The following is a 14,831-nucleotide window of genomic DNA, read 5'->3' on the forward strand; positions in this document are numbered from 1 at the left end:
TGCTCCCAGCCCTCCCCACACCCCCCAGACCCCAAATCTTTCTTTTTCCGCTCCTTTCTCCGGCATCAGGCCGACACTGACATCCAGCGGCTGCCGGCATCGCTCTCGCTCCGGGGCTGTCTCCGGTGCACCGGGAGCTGCCCAGCCCGGCCTCGCCGTGCCCCGGGGCTCCGGGATGCACCCAGCCGTGCTCCAGCCGCCTGTCCCCATCGCGGCCACCCCCGTGTCCCCGCAGTCGATAACATCGCAGCGGGGTCCGGCCGAGCGCCGAGCCCGGAGCATCCGCGCATCCCCGGGGGTGACACTGGGACACCCCCGGGCTCCAAGGTCGCGGTGACAAAGGCACGGCGAGCTCGCGGTGACCCCGCCATTGCCCTGGGGACATTTGTCACCTACTCCCTGCCGGAGCCGGTGGACTTTGAGCCGAGCCTGGGAGCGGCGCTGGGACGAGTCTGGAGACGTCCCAAAGGTCCCCGAGAGGGGCTGCGGACACAGGTAACCCCAGGTGACCCTCCTGTTGTGCCACCGCTGTCCCCAGGGGTTTTGTGTCCCTTTGAGGTGCCACTGCCTGATCCCCGCGTCTGGACTCAGCTCCGGGAGGAAATCACGGCATTCCTCCCATTTCAAATCTGGGCAAACCAGGAAAACCACAGTACCGGGCACAGAGCGGCTGCACGCTGCTGCTTTTGGAGGATAAAAGCTGGGAAACACATTTTTCCTTTAAATCACCCACTTTGGAGGCTAGGAGGAGTTTTGTAACTCCCCATTCACCTGGAGCATTCCCGGGAAGCCAAAACTCGGGGCTGGGATATTGGCTGCAGGTGGAGCAGGGCCAGGGGGGCAGCTGTGGGTGCTCAGCCCCTCTGCAGGAACCCACCCATGGGTGGGACAGGGGCGGGGGCTGTGGCTTTAACTTGGGAGAGGGTCAAATCTGTAGATTTAACCTGGGAGAGGTCCCAAATCCCACTCAGGAATTAGGAGGGTGAAGCTGGGGGTCTCTGCTGCGCTGTGTGCTGAGGTGTGTCAGTCTCTCAGGTTCCACAGCTCTGTGTTGCAGACCTGGGACCCAAAAGGGGAATTGGGGGCAGCTTATGGGTGGTGGGTGTTGTTTATCCCCCAGGGTGGGCTGTGGATTTAATCTGGGAGAGGGTTAAATCTGTGGTGGGCTGTGGATTTAACCTGGGAGAGGCCCCAGATCCTGCACAGGGGCTGGGAGGGCAGAGCTGGGGGTCTCTGCTGTGTGGTCAGCTCTCTGCATTCCCCCCACCCTGGGGTTCCACAGCTCTGTGTTGGAGACCTGGGACTCAAAAAGGATATTGGGGACAGGGTTTGGGGACAGCTTGTAGGTGATGGGAGTTGTTTATCCCCCAGGCTGTGGATTTAACTTTTGAGAGGGTTAAATATGTGGATTTAACCTGTGAGAGCCCCCAAATCTTGCACAGAGGTTGGGAGGGCAGAGCTGGGGGTCTCTGTTGTGTGGTCAGCTCTCTGCATTCCCCCTTGCCCTGGGGTTCCACAGCTCTGTGTTGCAGACCTGGGACCCAAAGGGGACGTTGGGGACAGCATCTGGGGACAGCTCAGGCTGCTGGGGGTTGTTTATCCCCCACGTCCGTCCGGAAGCGCTGTGCTGGGAAGGAAAGGGAGGGGACAGCCAGGGCTGCTCCCAGCGCTGGAGTGGGAGGGATGCTCCCAGCTGGACCCCGAGATATCCCCATTTTTGTGGTTCCAGTTGTGGTTCCTCAGCCTCCAGCATCGCCCCTTCCCTCCTTCCCTCTCTCCCCAGCTTTTGTGGCTCTGCAGTGACTGAAAGGGCAGCGAGCTGCAGGAGGGGCTGGACAGTGCCAGGTCAGTGCTGGGGGTCCTGGGTTGGGATTTGGGTGTCATTGCTTGACACCTTTGGGTGTCATTTTCTGTCTCCCCCACCCTTCTGGGTTCGGGCGTGTAAGGAAGCAGCTCCTTTGCCCTACAAGTGAGGCTTTCCTGGGGATTTCCTGCCTGATGTAAGACAGTGCATGGGAAAAACATCGCCTTGGAGCCTGGGGAGGGCTGTCCCCATCCAAAAAGGGGCCTTGCTTTAAAATCTGGCTTGGTTCTTTTGGGTCCATCAGGGGGATGGGGAGTGTGGGTGCTGGTGGAGTGGTGCCGGTGGTCTCCTGTGGCAGGGAGAAGGTGCAGAGCCCCAGGGAGCAGCTGAAGCAGAGACTATCACCTGTCCCAGCCTAGGGGACACATCCTGACTGTGCCAGCACCCTGTGAGGAGCCAGTGGCACCACCATGTCCCAGGAAGAAGGTACAGCAGAGGCACAGGGAACCCCAGCAATGGTGTGACCCCTGTCCATTCCCCCATCAGCACCAATCCCCGTCCCATCCTGGCCCCATTTCTCTTGGGGTTTTGATCCTAAAAGCACCTTTCACCCCAAACCTGACTTGCAAGGTGCTGGGCTGTCCCAGGAGCTCCTGTCCCCATGTCCTCCCCATGTGGTGCCATTCACACTGTGTTGGGTGGGTGGTTGGTTCCAGATGGAGCAGGGGAGACACAGAAATTATCACTGGTGGGGCAGACAGGGGGGAATCCCTGCATGGCCCACCTTAATCCATCCCCCAGGAGCTGAGGAGCCCTTTGAACACCATGACGTGGTCATCAACAGCCAGGACAAGGTTTCAGATGTCTACACACAGCTAGAGAAGCTCGGGGAGTGAGTGAAGCTCCTGTGTCCCACCCTGGGTATTGCCCTGGCTGTCCATGCACAGCCCTGGTGCTGCTGGTGGCTCCTCCATCCTTCCTCTCCCTCTGTCCCAGGGGGAAGTTTGGGACGGTGTACAGGCTGCAGGAGAAGGCCACGGGCAGGATCCGAGCTGGGAAATATTTCCGAGCGCGCACGGCCAAGGAGAGGCAGGCGGCGCGCGCCGAGGTGGAGCTGATGAACCTCCTGCACCACCCACGGCTGGTGCAGTGCCTGGAGGCCTTCCAGGAGCCCACCCAGCTGGTGATGGTCATGGAGTAGTGAGTGAGGGGCATTGCTGGGGGCTTCCAGGGCGGCTCTGAAGGTGGGGAAGGGTCACTGTGCTGTGGGATGAATGGATGGATGGATGGAGAACCTGGAAACTCTGGAATGGTGAGGTCCTCCCAGAGCACTGGGTTCTCTGCCGGACTTCCCCTCTTTGGGGCTGGTGAGACCCTAAAAGGGTCCCCAGCAGCTCATTGTCCCCACAATGGCATGTGAGGAGGGGTCCCTGTGCGGATGGATGGATGGATGGATGGATGGATGGATGGATGGAGAACCCGGCAACTCTGAAGTAACGAGTGGTGAGCTCCTCCCAGAGCACTGGGTTCTCTGCTGGGCTTCCCCTCCTTGGAGCTGGTAGATCCCAAAGGGGTCCCCAGAATTTTGTTGTCCCTCAGTGTGGACAGTCCCCAGTATGGAGGGTCCCAAAGGGGTCCCCAGCACCTCGTTACCCCCACAGTGGCAGCATGGGAAGGGTCTCTGTGCCATGGGGTGTTGGTGGGATGGATGGGGAACCCTCAGCTCCTGGAGATAAGGGTGGAGAGATGAATTCTCCACTGGAGCTTCCCCTCTTTGGGGCTGGTAGATCCCAAAGGGGTCCCCAGCATCTTGTTGTCCCCACAGTGGTAGGTGGTGAGGGGTCCTTGTGCCATGAGGTGGTGGTGGGATGGATGGGGAACCCAAAACTCCTGGAGATAAGGGTGGAGAGATGCTCCCAGAGTGCTGAGTCTGGGTTTTCTGCTGGGACTTCTCCTCCTTGGGGCTGGTAGATCCCAAAAGTGTCCCCATTACGTGTCTGTCCCCAGCGTGGCAGGTGGGGAGCTCTTTGAGCGCATTGTGGACGATGACTTTGAGCACACGGAGCCCAGCAGTGCCCAGTACATGCAGCAGATCCTGGAGGGGCTGCAGTTCATGCACGGCCAGGCCATTGTGCACCTGGACCTGAAACCCGAGAACATCGTCTGCGTCAGCCCTGGCAGCCACCGCATCAAGATCATCGACTTTGGGCTGGCACGGAGGCTGGGTGAGTGTGGGAATCCCTAAAGTCAGAGAGTTTTGGGGGTAGGATGGTCGGGATGGATGGAGATGAGAGATCTCTGCAGCCAGGTTGTGGAATTTGGGGTTTATTGCAAAGGGCCTGGGTGCAGGACCCTGCTGGGAGCTGCCAAACACAGCTCAGAGCAGGCTGAGAGAAGAGAGGGGGAGAGAGGGTGAGAGAGCAAAAAAATAAGAGAGCAAAAGCATAAGAGAGTAAAAGGCAAGAGGATGAAGTTCCCCAGGAGATCCCAGCTGGCCCAGGGAGATCCCAACTCCCCAGGAGATCCCAGCTGGGCCTCGTGGCCTGTGGAGATCCCAACTGGCCCCACAGAGATCCCATGCCCCAGGGAGATCCCATGGAGAGTCCAGCAGGGCCTTGTGGCCCATGGAGAGCCCAACTCCCCATGGGGATCCCAGGCTGGGCCTCCTTGGCCCCCTGGAGATGCTGGCCTGGGCCTCCTGCCCCCTGGAGATCCCATGGAGAACCCAACTGGGCCTTCTGTCCATTGAGATCCCAGCTGGCTTCCTGCCCTAGGGAGATCCCAACTCCCCAGGACCATCCCAACTGGGCCTTCTGGCCCATGGAGATCCCAGCTGACCTCCTGCCCCATGGAGATCCTAGCTGGGCCTCGTGTGCCCTATGGAGATCCCAGCTGGGCCTCCTGCTCCAGGAGATCCCAAGTGACCCCAAGGAGATCCCAACTGATCTCCTGCCTCCTCTCTGCAGCTCCAGACACCCCTGTGAAGGTTCTCCATGGCACCCCTGAGTTCATGGCTCCCGAAGTGGTCGCCTTTGAGCCTGTGAGCTTCTCCACGGACATGTGGAGCGTTGGTGTCATCTGCTACATCCTGTGAGTGCCCTCCTGGGCAGGGCAGGCTGGGCTGGACAGGGCTGAGCTCTCCCTGATGGCCTGGGCTCCCCTCTCCAGGCTGAGTGGGGAGTCACCCTTCCAGGGGGACACGGACATGGAGACCCTGAGCAATGTCACAGCTGCCCGGTGGGACTTTGAGGAGGAGAGCTTCTCGGAGATATCCCAGCAAGCCAAGGACTTCATCGGCCAACTGCTGCAGAAGGAGCCCAGGTAGGGCCTGGGGGCTGCTCAGCTGGGGCTGGGCTGGGTTTTGGGGTGCTGAGGGGGTGGGTGAGGGGAAGCTCTGCCTGTTTGGTGGGGGGGATGCTCCAGGGTGGAGGAGCCCCCCGTGACCCCTTGTGTGTGCTGCAGCCGGCGGCTCCCCAGTGCAGGGGCTCTGCTGCACCCCTGGCTGCAGCAGCCCCAGCCCAGCAGCCCCAAGGTGCTGTCCAAGGAGAGGATCAGGCAGTTCCTGGCGCGGAGGAAGTGGCAGGTACCTGCTGGGGACGTGGGGACAGGGGGGTGGCTCTGCTGAAGGGCTCAGTGTCTCTGATGGGGACACGGTGGTGGCTCTGCTGAAGGGCTCAGTGCCCTGGTGAGGTGATGGGGACATGGGGAGTGGTCAGTGCCCTTGGTGGGGACATGAGGGTGGCTCAGTGCCCTTGGTGGGGTGATGGGGACATTGGGGTGGCTCTGCTGAAGGGCTCAGTGCTCTTGGTGAGGACATGGGGGCATGGGGGTGGTTCTGCCCAAGGGCTCAGTGTCCTGGTGGGACATGGGGACAGAGGGGTGGCTCTGAAGAGCTCAGAGCCCTTGGTGGGGACGTGGGGGTGGCTCAGTGCCCATGGTGGGACATGGGGACAGGGGGTGGCTCTGAAGAGCTGAGAGCCCTGGTGGGGTGATGGGGACATGGAGATGGCTCTGCTGAAGGTCTCAGTGCTCCTGGTGGGGTGATGGGGACATGGGGATGGCTCTGCCCAAGGGTTCAGTGCTCCTGGTAGGTGGATGGGGACAGGACGTGGCTCTGCTGAAGGGCTCAGTGTCCCTGGTGGGGTGATGGGGACATGGGGGTGGCTCTAATGAAGGTTCAGTGCCCTTTCTCCTTCCTCCAGAAAACAGGGAAAGCCCTGCTGGCCCTCAAGAGGCTGACCCTGCTGTCCCAGAACCTGGAGGGGAAGGCATCAGAGGCTCAGGATGAGGAAGGTGATGGCCCCTGAGGCACCCCCAGCCCATTCTCTCTGCTTTGCCATCTCCACCTTGTGCTCCTGGGCAGCCTCCTCCTCTTTTTGCTCCACCCTGGGTGTCCCTAAACACCCAGGCATGGCCCCACTGTGCCATTTCTGCTCCAGGGCCTGAGGTTCTCTCCATCCCCATCCCTGGGGGGGATTGAAATGCAGCCCTTGATGGGCTCATCCCCTCTGTGTGACCCCCATGGGTGTCTCCTGCTCCTCACCATTCCCTTTCTGCCCATCTCCTGCAGGCCTAGAGGAGGACCAGCCCTCCAGAGCTCTGCCCCAAGCAGGTGCCAACCCCTCAGAGCTGCCACCAGACCAGGAGGAAGAGGAGGATGGTGGGAGCACTGCAGCCTCGGGGCAGTGACAGCATGGCCCTGTCACCCCATCCTGGAGCACCTGGAGATGGGGATGGAGCCCCCCAGTAGCTCCCAGGGTGTCCTGGCCAGCGTGGGGCACACCCAGACCCTCCTGGGGTGAGCTCTGGTGTCCCTTGGTGCTGTCCCTGTCACCAATAAAGCACTGACAGTCTCTGCACTCCCTGTGCTGCTCCTATTTCCCCCAAATTCACTGGCACAGGTAGGAAGGAGCTGCTGAAGCTGTGCCCACCCTTTGGGAGCTGGCATCAGGCTCTGGGCCACCAGCCTGGTCATCTCCAGCAGTGATGGGCACAGCAGCCATGGGTATTCCTTGCTCAAAAGGGAATTCCTTCCTTATCAGAGGGGTTGTTATCGTTCCTGAGCTCACATGGGCCAGGATGAGCCTTGAGGCCTCTGCCCTGTCCATTTCTGGGGCTGGAACTGGCTGTGGGAGCTCCAGGCTTGGCCTGAGGAGGCAGAATTTGGTGTTTGGGAGCCCTGGGGAGGAACCCAGGCACATCCTGAGGGACACCCAGCTGGGACAGGGACTGGGCTAGGCTCCTGCTGGGCACTGGGGTGGCCACTGAGCCTCAGGGTGCCCTTGGGAAGGGTGGGGATGGAGCCTGGGCTGCAGGGGGAGGGAGGGATCACTCCCAAAGCCAGTGAGGGATCATTTCCACATTCAGTGGAGGATCACTCCCAAATTCAGGGAGGGATCATTCCCACATTCAGTGAGGGATTCCCAAAATCAGTGGGGGAGTAATTCCCACGTTCAATGAGGGGTCACTCCCAAAATCAGTGAGGGATCATTCCCAAGTTCAGTGGGGGATCATGCCCAATTTCAGGGAGGGATCATCCCCAAAGTCAAGGAGGGATTCCCAAACTCAGGGAAGGATCATTCCCAAACTCAGAGAGGCATCACTCTCAAATTCTGTGGGGAATCACTCCCAAATTCAGGGAGGGATAATTCCCAAATTCAGGGAGGGAATCACCCCCAAATTCAATGAGGGATCACCCCCAAATTCAGAGAGGGATAATTCCCAAATTCTATGAGGGGTCAGTCCCACATTCAGCAAGTGATCACTCCCAAATTCAATGGGTCACTCCCAAAATCAGTGAGGAGTCACTCCCAAGTTCAGTGAGGAATAATTCCCACATTCAGGGAGGGGTCACTCCCAAAGTCAGCGAGGGATCATGCCCAAATTCAGTGTGGAATCATGCTCAAATTCAATGAGGAAGCACTCCCAAATTCAGTGACAGGTCACTCCCAAATTCAGTGAGGGATCATTCCCAAATTCAATGAGGTCACCTTGCAGGGCTGTGCTGTGTTCTGGGCCCCACTGCAGCAATGACATGAACACACGGGACAGTTTGATAAAAAATGAGAGAAAAACTGGAGTTTCTCACCCACGAGGAATGTCTGGGAGAGCTGGGGTTGTGTGGGGAAGAGAAGGCTCAGAGGCACCTCCTCACCTCACCTGGAGGGAGGGTGAAACCAGGTGAAACTCAGCAGGGCCCAAAGCCCATGGGCACCACCTGGAACAGCATCTGATCCTCAGGAAAACACTTTTATTTACTGCTGATGGGAATTAGGGAAGATTTCTTCCCCCAAAGGGTGCTCCAGGCCTGATAGGGGTGGGGTTTCAAAGCCCTGTGGATGTGGCACTTGGGGACAGGGCTCAGTGGTGGCCTTGGCAGCGCTGGGTGATCTCAGGGGGCTTTTCCAACCTCAAAGTTTTTGACTGGCACAGCTTGTCCAGGGGGGATGTGTGCTCTCCATCCTTGCTGATACTAAAACTCTGTCTGGGCACAGTCCTGAAGCAGAGATGGGCACCAGGTGCCCTCCAGAGGCTCCTTCCAGCATTAACCTCGGTGTGATTCCATGAAAACCTGCTGGACCAGAGCTGGGTGCTGCTCTCCTCCCTGCTCACACCAGAGAGGCCTCCTGGAGGTGCCCTGGGTGGGGCAGAGCAGTGCCCAGTGCCAGGCTCCAGCTGTGCCAAATTATGCCAGCCTTCCACCCTTCCTTCTCTGCCTGGAGCAGGGGCCGGGAGGAAACTGCTCTTTTTGTTAAATAGAACTAAATCCAAAATTAAATAAATAAATTAAACTAAATTAAATAAATAAATTAATTAATTTAAATTAATTGAACAGAATTAAATTAATCATTAAACAGAACCAAATCCAAACCAGAATTTAATTAATTAATTAAATTTATTAAATAAATTAATTATTAAACAGAACTAAATCCAAACCAAATTAAATTGAATAAATTAATTAAATAAATTTAAAATAATTAAATTAATTATTAAACAGAACCAAATCCAAAACAATTAAACTAAATTAATTATTAAAGAGAACCAAATCCAAACCAGAATTCAATTAATTAATTAAATGAAATTAATTAAACAGAATTAAATTAATTATTAAAGAGAACCAAATCCAAACCAGAATTCAATTAATTAAATTAATTAACCAGAATTAAATTAATTATTAAACAGAACCAAATCCAAACCAGAATTCAATTAATTAATTAAAATAAACAGAACCAAAGCCAAAACAATTAAATTAATTAATTAAAATAAACAGAATTAAATTAATTATTGAACAGAACCAAATCCACCCACTCCATGGGGGGACACGTCTGCGAGCTCTGCCTGGGACCCAGCTGGAAGGGACACTGGAGCAGAGGTGACAAATCTGCTCTGGCCACCTTGCTGAACCCTCTGGGAGCTGGTGGCCACCACAGCAGGAGGATCCAGGCAGGATTTGGCATCCAAATGCCACCTTGGCATCTGCAGCCTGCAGAGATGGCAGAGCAGCCCCTGCCTGCCCCCCTGGGCTGGTGGGGAGGGATTTGTCACCTCCCTGTCCCCTCCTGTGGCACAGACTCTCCAGCTGCCAGGGCCTTATCAGGCCTTGGGCACTGATAATTTTGGAATTTTGGTGGCCAAACCTGTTCCTGTTGCCAATTATCCTTGGCTGCTGGCTCCATGTGACCACTGGGGGGTGGCACCGGATTGTCACCTGGCCAGGGCTTGGTGCTCTGATCTCCCGTTGGAAATGGAGGGTTGAATTTGAGGAGGAAATTTATTTGGAAACTTGTGTATGGACGTGCTGCTGGTGAAAGGGGAGCCCTTTTGGAAATGCCCAATGTTCCCTGGAGAAAAGGGGGATCAGGGGGGACCTTGTGACAAGAGGGGACAGGCAGGGGGTGTTGGGCTCTGCTCCCAGAGAACAGGGACAGGAGGAGAGGGAACAGCCTCAGGCTGGCCGAGGGGAGGTTTAGGGTGGATATTGGGGAAATTTCTTCCCCCAAAGGTTCTCCAGCCCTGACCTGGCTGTCCAGGGTTTAAAATCCCCGTGGCTGTGGCACTTGGGGACAGGGGTCGGTGGTGGCAGTGCTGGGGAATGGCTGGGCTTGGTCTCAGAGGGATTTTCCAACCTGAATGACTCCTCACAGGGAGAGACATCCTGACAGAACTCACCTGCTTCCTCTTCCTCCCCTGTTCCCAGAAGGAGCTGTGGGTTCCCTGCTCCTAGCTGGAGAAAAGAAACTCCTTAGAAACAAATAAACAAACACAAATATTCCATGTTCTGCCCTCAGCATTTCCCATGCCAGAGCAGCAGAGGGAGGCTCAGGAGCCCCTTTCCCACACATCACATCCCAGATTTTTACTCTCCATTTATTCCATGTTTTCCTCATTACCCACATTCCAAGCCCATCCCTGGGGAACAGGCTGAGTGTGCTCAAGCTGCAGATGATAAGCAAACACCAAGTTGGGCATAATCAATCCCTTGATGAGCTATTTACCATGTGACATGACCAAAATATTTCTGGTTGGGAAAGATGTTTATCTTCCTGTGCTTTCCAAACTCCTTGTAGCCCTGAAAATCCAAGTCCCAGGACTCCAGGCATGAACTTTTCCTCTCCTAACCTATATTTATAGTGTAAAAAAATCTGATTTATCTACATAAGCAGCTTATTCACTGACAGAAGACAGTTGTTCCTTCTCCTTCTGCTGCTTGCTATGGTTTAACACATTAAAATCTGTAATTCAGGAAGGAATGGAGAGTGAATTATACCTGGAACTCATTACAGCCACTGAGAAATCCAGCAGTGCTGAAAATAGAATTCTAATCTCAGCATCTCAGAGGCAAAGGAATTAAGATCCTGTCCTTCCACCAAGGCAGACTCTTGGGCTGACCTTCACTTCAGCCACACAACGCCAGAAAATGTCTTTAAATCCTCAGGGATGCTGGGGGTGGAAAGGATGAGTGGTGTCACCTGGGGCATGTTGAGAAGGGGTTCCCACCTTAGCTCAGGAATTTCAGGTGCCCTCAGGTCCAGCTCTTTGAGGAACATGAGGTGGGCTCAGCTCTCCAAACACCTTCAATTTTCTGGAGCTTCATCCTTTAGGGGATCAGACAACCTCAGGCTGTACAATCTAAACTGGGAATTCTTGTTTGGATGAGGGAATATTGCCTGGGTAGCTCTAACATCAAGAATATTTTTTTGGGTTTTTTGTGGACCTGCAGATTCAGGAAAAAACTCCATTCCTGCTTGTGTTTTCCAGGGAATTGAAATTAATTAGGAAAATAAACTTAAGTGTCTAAAATCACCTTTAATGTAAGAAATGTGGCCCTGGGCACTTAGTGAAGATGATTATTTGAATATGCAGTTTCTAGAATGGTTTTTTAAGGACTTTTATTGCAGGAATTGAGCAGCCCTGGGCTAATTGGAGTTGCCAGGTAAACACCCCAAACACCAGGAAAGAAATGAAAGGAGAGAAAACACAGGAGAATGAGGACAGGGTGGTGACAAGGGACCAGATCTTTGTCCCCATGGACAGGCTGAGGTGAGGGTGGCTCGATGGAGGGAGAAGCTCTGTGCTGGAGGAACATCAGGAACACCTGAGCTGGGATCCAGGTGCCTCCCAGCAAAGCTCCTCAGGTGAAGAGGACACCCAGGGAGGTTTCCTCACTTCCCAAAGGTCCCAGCCAGGTTCTGAGGGGTCAGGAGGCTCTTGGAGGTCACAGGAGCTCCAGAACCGTCACCCTGGAGAAGAGCAGTGAATCCCCCCACCAGCCACGGGCAGTCTGAGTGGTTTCCCACCTCCAGAAACATCCCAGTGCCCAGGGATGGACTGAGGGTGGGCAGGATGAGCCTCCAGAGCCATCCCAGTGCCCTGGGCAGGGATGAGAGTGGGCAGGATGCTGCTCCAGAGACATCCCAGTGCCCAGGGATGGGCAGGATGCCCCTACAGAGAGATCCCAGTGCCCAGGGATGGGATGAGGATGGGCAGGATAACCCTCCAGAGACATCCCAGTGTCTGGGGCTGGGATAAGGAGTGGTAGGATGGCAGGATGCTCCTCCAGAGACACCCCAGTGCCCAGAGCAGGAATGAGGGGTGGGCAGGATGGCAGGATGCCCCTCCAAAGAGATCCCAGAGCCTGAGGATGGGATAAGGGGTGGCAGGATGGCAGGATGTTCCTCCAGAAACATCCCAGTGCCCAGGGATGGGATGAGAGGTGGACAAGGTTCTCCTCCAGAGACATCCCAGTGCCCAAAGCAGGGATAAGGGGTGGCAGGATGCTTCTCCAGAGACATGCTAGTGTCTGGAGCAGGGATGAAGGGTGGCAGGATGTCCCTCCAGAGACATCCCAGTGCCCAGGGATGTGCAGGAAGCTCCTTCAGAGACATCCCAGTGCCTGAGGATGGGACGAGGGTGGGCAGGATGGTAGGATTCTCCTTCAGAGACATCCCAGTGCCCAGGACAGGATTAAGGGGTGGCAGGATGCTCCCCCAGCTCATCCTCCTGCTGCCATTGATGCACCAAACACCTCCAGCGGCCCAAATTCCCTCCTGGCTCCCTGTTCCCATCTCGGTGGGGATCAGCAGGACCCAAACCCCTCACAGAACACCCAGCCCTGCCCAGGACGTGTCACAGGAGGCTCTCCCAGCCCTGCCCCTCGCAGCCCTCCCTGTGGCCAGGAGATGGAACTGTTGGCCTGGGCTCCAGAGCTCCCGATCCTCGGGGCCTTTTCCAGCTGAGGGCAGGGAGGTGCTGCCTGGATCAAAAACTCTAAAATTAAACCTAAAATCTACAATGAAATAAAAATAAATGGTATAAAACAGTAATAAACCCCACAGCTCTGGGGTTTCATGGCCAGAACATCCTGGAAATGTCCAAGGACAGGGCTTGGAGCAGCCTGGCCTGGTGGAAAATGTCCCTGCCCATGGCAGGGGTGGCACTGGGTGCTGTTTCAGGCCCAAACCAAACCATTCCATAATTCCACAATCCTGGAGCTCCCAGAGCTTGGAATCCCCACAGCAGAGCCTGTCCAGGGTGTGGGATGGAAGCCCTGGTGCCACCCATGGTCTAGGGGACAATATTCACCCTGGACACACCTCTGGGACCACACCAGGATGTCCCTGTGCCCACAGAGCGCTGCAATGCCTTCCCTTAAAAACCTGGATCGGGAAATTAATGTAAAATATTTAATGAGAAGCTGAAATATTTAACTGACTGCAAAATTCAGCTTTGGGATATCAGAACAACCCCCAAACATGGGTGACCCCAATTCTGGTGTTGCTGAGCTCTCCATGAGTCCTCTCCAAGCTCCCAAATCCCCAGGGATGATGGGATGGGTGCCTGCTGTCCTGGAGTGTCCCCTGCCTGGAATTTGGGGTTGGCAGAACAGGCTGGGCACGTTCACCTGGTCCTGGTGGCACTGTGGGGACACCTGGGGACACCTGGCAGGGCCTGTGGTGAGGATGTGGCAGCACTGGGGCTGGGCAGGGGCTGGGAACCACCAGGGCTGCTGGGATCCCCTCTGGATCCATCCCTGTCCCTCGGAATCCTTCGGCTGCTCCTGGAATTTCGGGGTTCAGCAAATTTCACCAAAACTCAGCGAATTCCACCCAGTCTCAGCCAGTCCTGGTGAATCTCACCGAATCTCACCAAATTTTAGTGAATGTCACTGAATCCCACCAAATTTTGGTGAATCTCACCAAATCTCATGAAATCTCACCAAATATCACCACATTTTGATGAATCTCACCAAATTTTGGTGAATCTCCTCAAATTTTGGTGAATGTCCTCAAAAGTCTTGCCAAATATTTCCAAATTTTGGTGAATCTCGTGAAATCTCACCGAATCTTATGAAATATTGGTGAATCTCACAAAATCTTGCCAAATCTCACCAAATTTTGCTGAATCTCACCAAATTTTTGTGAATCTCCTAAAAAATCTCACCAAATCTTTCGAGATTTTGGTGAATCTCATCAAGTCTCACCAAATCTCTTCAAATTTTGGTAAATCGCACCAAGTCTCTCCAAATTTTGGTGAATCTCACTAAATCTCACCAAATTTTGGTGAATGTCATCAAATCTCACCAAATCTTGCTAAATCTCACCGAATCTCACCGAATGTCACCAAATCTCAGTGTCTGCCCCTGAACCTCACCGGGTCTCAGCAGATCTGGTCTCTGCCATGCCCCGCTGCCCTGGCAGTGCCCCCAGAAGGATTCCAGGGTATGCCAGGTGTCCGGGGGGTGAATCCGGTGCCACATCCCCATCCCAGGGCACACTAAATTTATTGTTATCTAATTATAAATTAAAATGTATTATTATAAATAAGAAAAATCTAAAATTAAATAAAAATAAATGGTATAAAACAATAATAAATTATTGTAAGATAACAGAAAAGTCAAACAAAAAGCCTAAATAAAAAAAAATGGAAATTGTAAAGAAAAATAAATAATAGAATGAAATAAGACGGAAATAAAGAAAATGTAATGAAAGAATGCACAGATGGAACATAAAAATGAAAGCAAAAATTGAATAGATAAATAGAACGAAAGAAAATTTAAAATAAGGAATAGAATAAATGAAATAATTAAGGATAAAATAAAAGGAAAACAGGAATATAAATAGAATAAAGTCAAATAATAATAGAAAAACTTTAAGAACAATATTTTGAAAAAATAAATAAAATTAAATAACAATAAATAAAAATAAAAATAAAAAGTAACATAAATTTTACTTAATATAATATAAATTATTATTAATTACATTTAATGATAAATTATATTTAATATAATTTTAAAAGTAAGTCTATAATAAGGTAAAAAATAAAATAAGATAAAAATGAAAAAGTAAAACAAATTTAATTTCATATCACATCAATTATCATTTATTACATTTAATATTAAATTTTATTTAATATAATATAAAAATAAGTCTAAAGTAAGATAAAAAAAGAAAATAAAATAAAAATCAAAATAAAGTAAAATAAATTTAATTTAATAACATATAAATGATTATTTATATGATCTTTACTG

At 53.1% G+C, this 14,831-nt stretch overlaps 1 protein-coding gene across 1 annotated transcript; it reads left to right on the top strand.

The window, feature by feature from the left end:
* On the top strand, positions 1-6,609 carry LOC128940272 (myosin light chain kinase, smooth muscle-like). Its single transcript, XM_054281615.1, has 11 exons — positions 1-495; positions 1,730-1,845; positions 2,163-2,290; positions 2,606-2,696; positions 2,801-3,004; positions 3,812-4,029; positions 4,771-4,894; positions 4,973-5,125; positions 5,267-5,387; positions 6,007-6,097; positions 6,375-6,609. Exons 3-11 carry the CDS (start codon positions 2,275-2,277, stop codon positions 6,491-6,493), a joined length of 1,137 nt encoding a protein of 378 aa, XP_054137590.1. The 5' UTR covers positions 1-495; positions 1,730-1,845; positions 2,163-2,274; the 3' UTR covers positions 6,494-6,609.
* Positions 6,610-14,831: the final 8,222 nt, after the last annotated feature.

Source organism: Melozone crissalis, unplaced genomic scaffold (genome assembly GCF_028551555.1).
Source record: "Melozone crissalis strain CALT ecotype California unplaced genomic scaffold, PUWL_Pcris_2 ptg000032l_1, whole genome shotgun sequence".
Taxonomy (NCBI): Eukaryota; Metazoa; Chordata; class Aves; order Passeriformes; family Passerellidae; genus Melozone; species Melozone crissalis.

Coding starts and splice junctions, on each gene's coding strand:
- LOC128940272 (XM_054281615.1), top strand. Junction 3,005..3,811: donor CTGGTGATGGTCATGGAGTA/GTGAGTGAGGGG, acceptor GTCTGTCCCCAG/CGTGGCAGGTGGGGAGCTCT. Junction 5,126..5,266: donor CTGCTGCAGAAGGAGCCCAG/GTAGGGCCTGGG, acceptor TGTGTGCTGCAG/CCGGCGGCTCCCCAGTGCAG.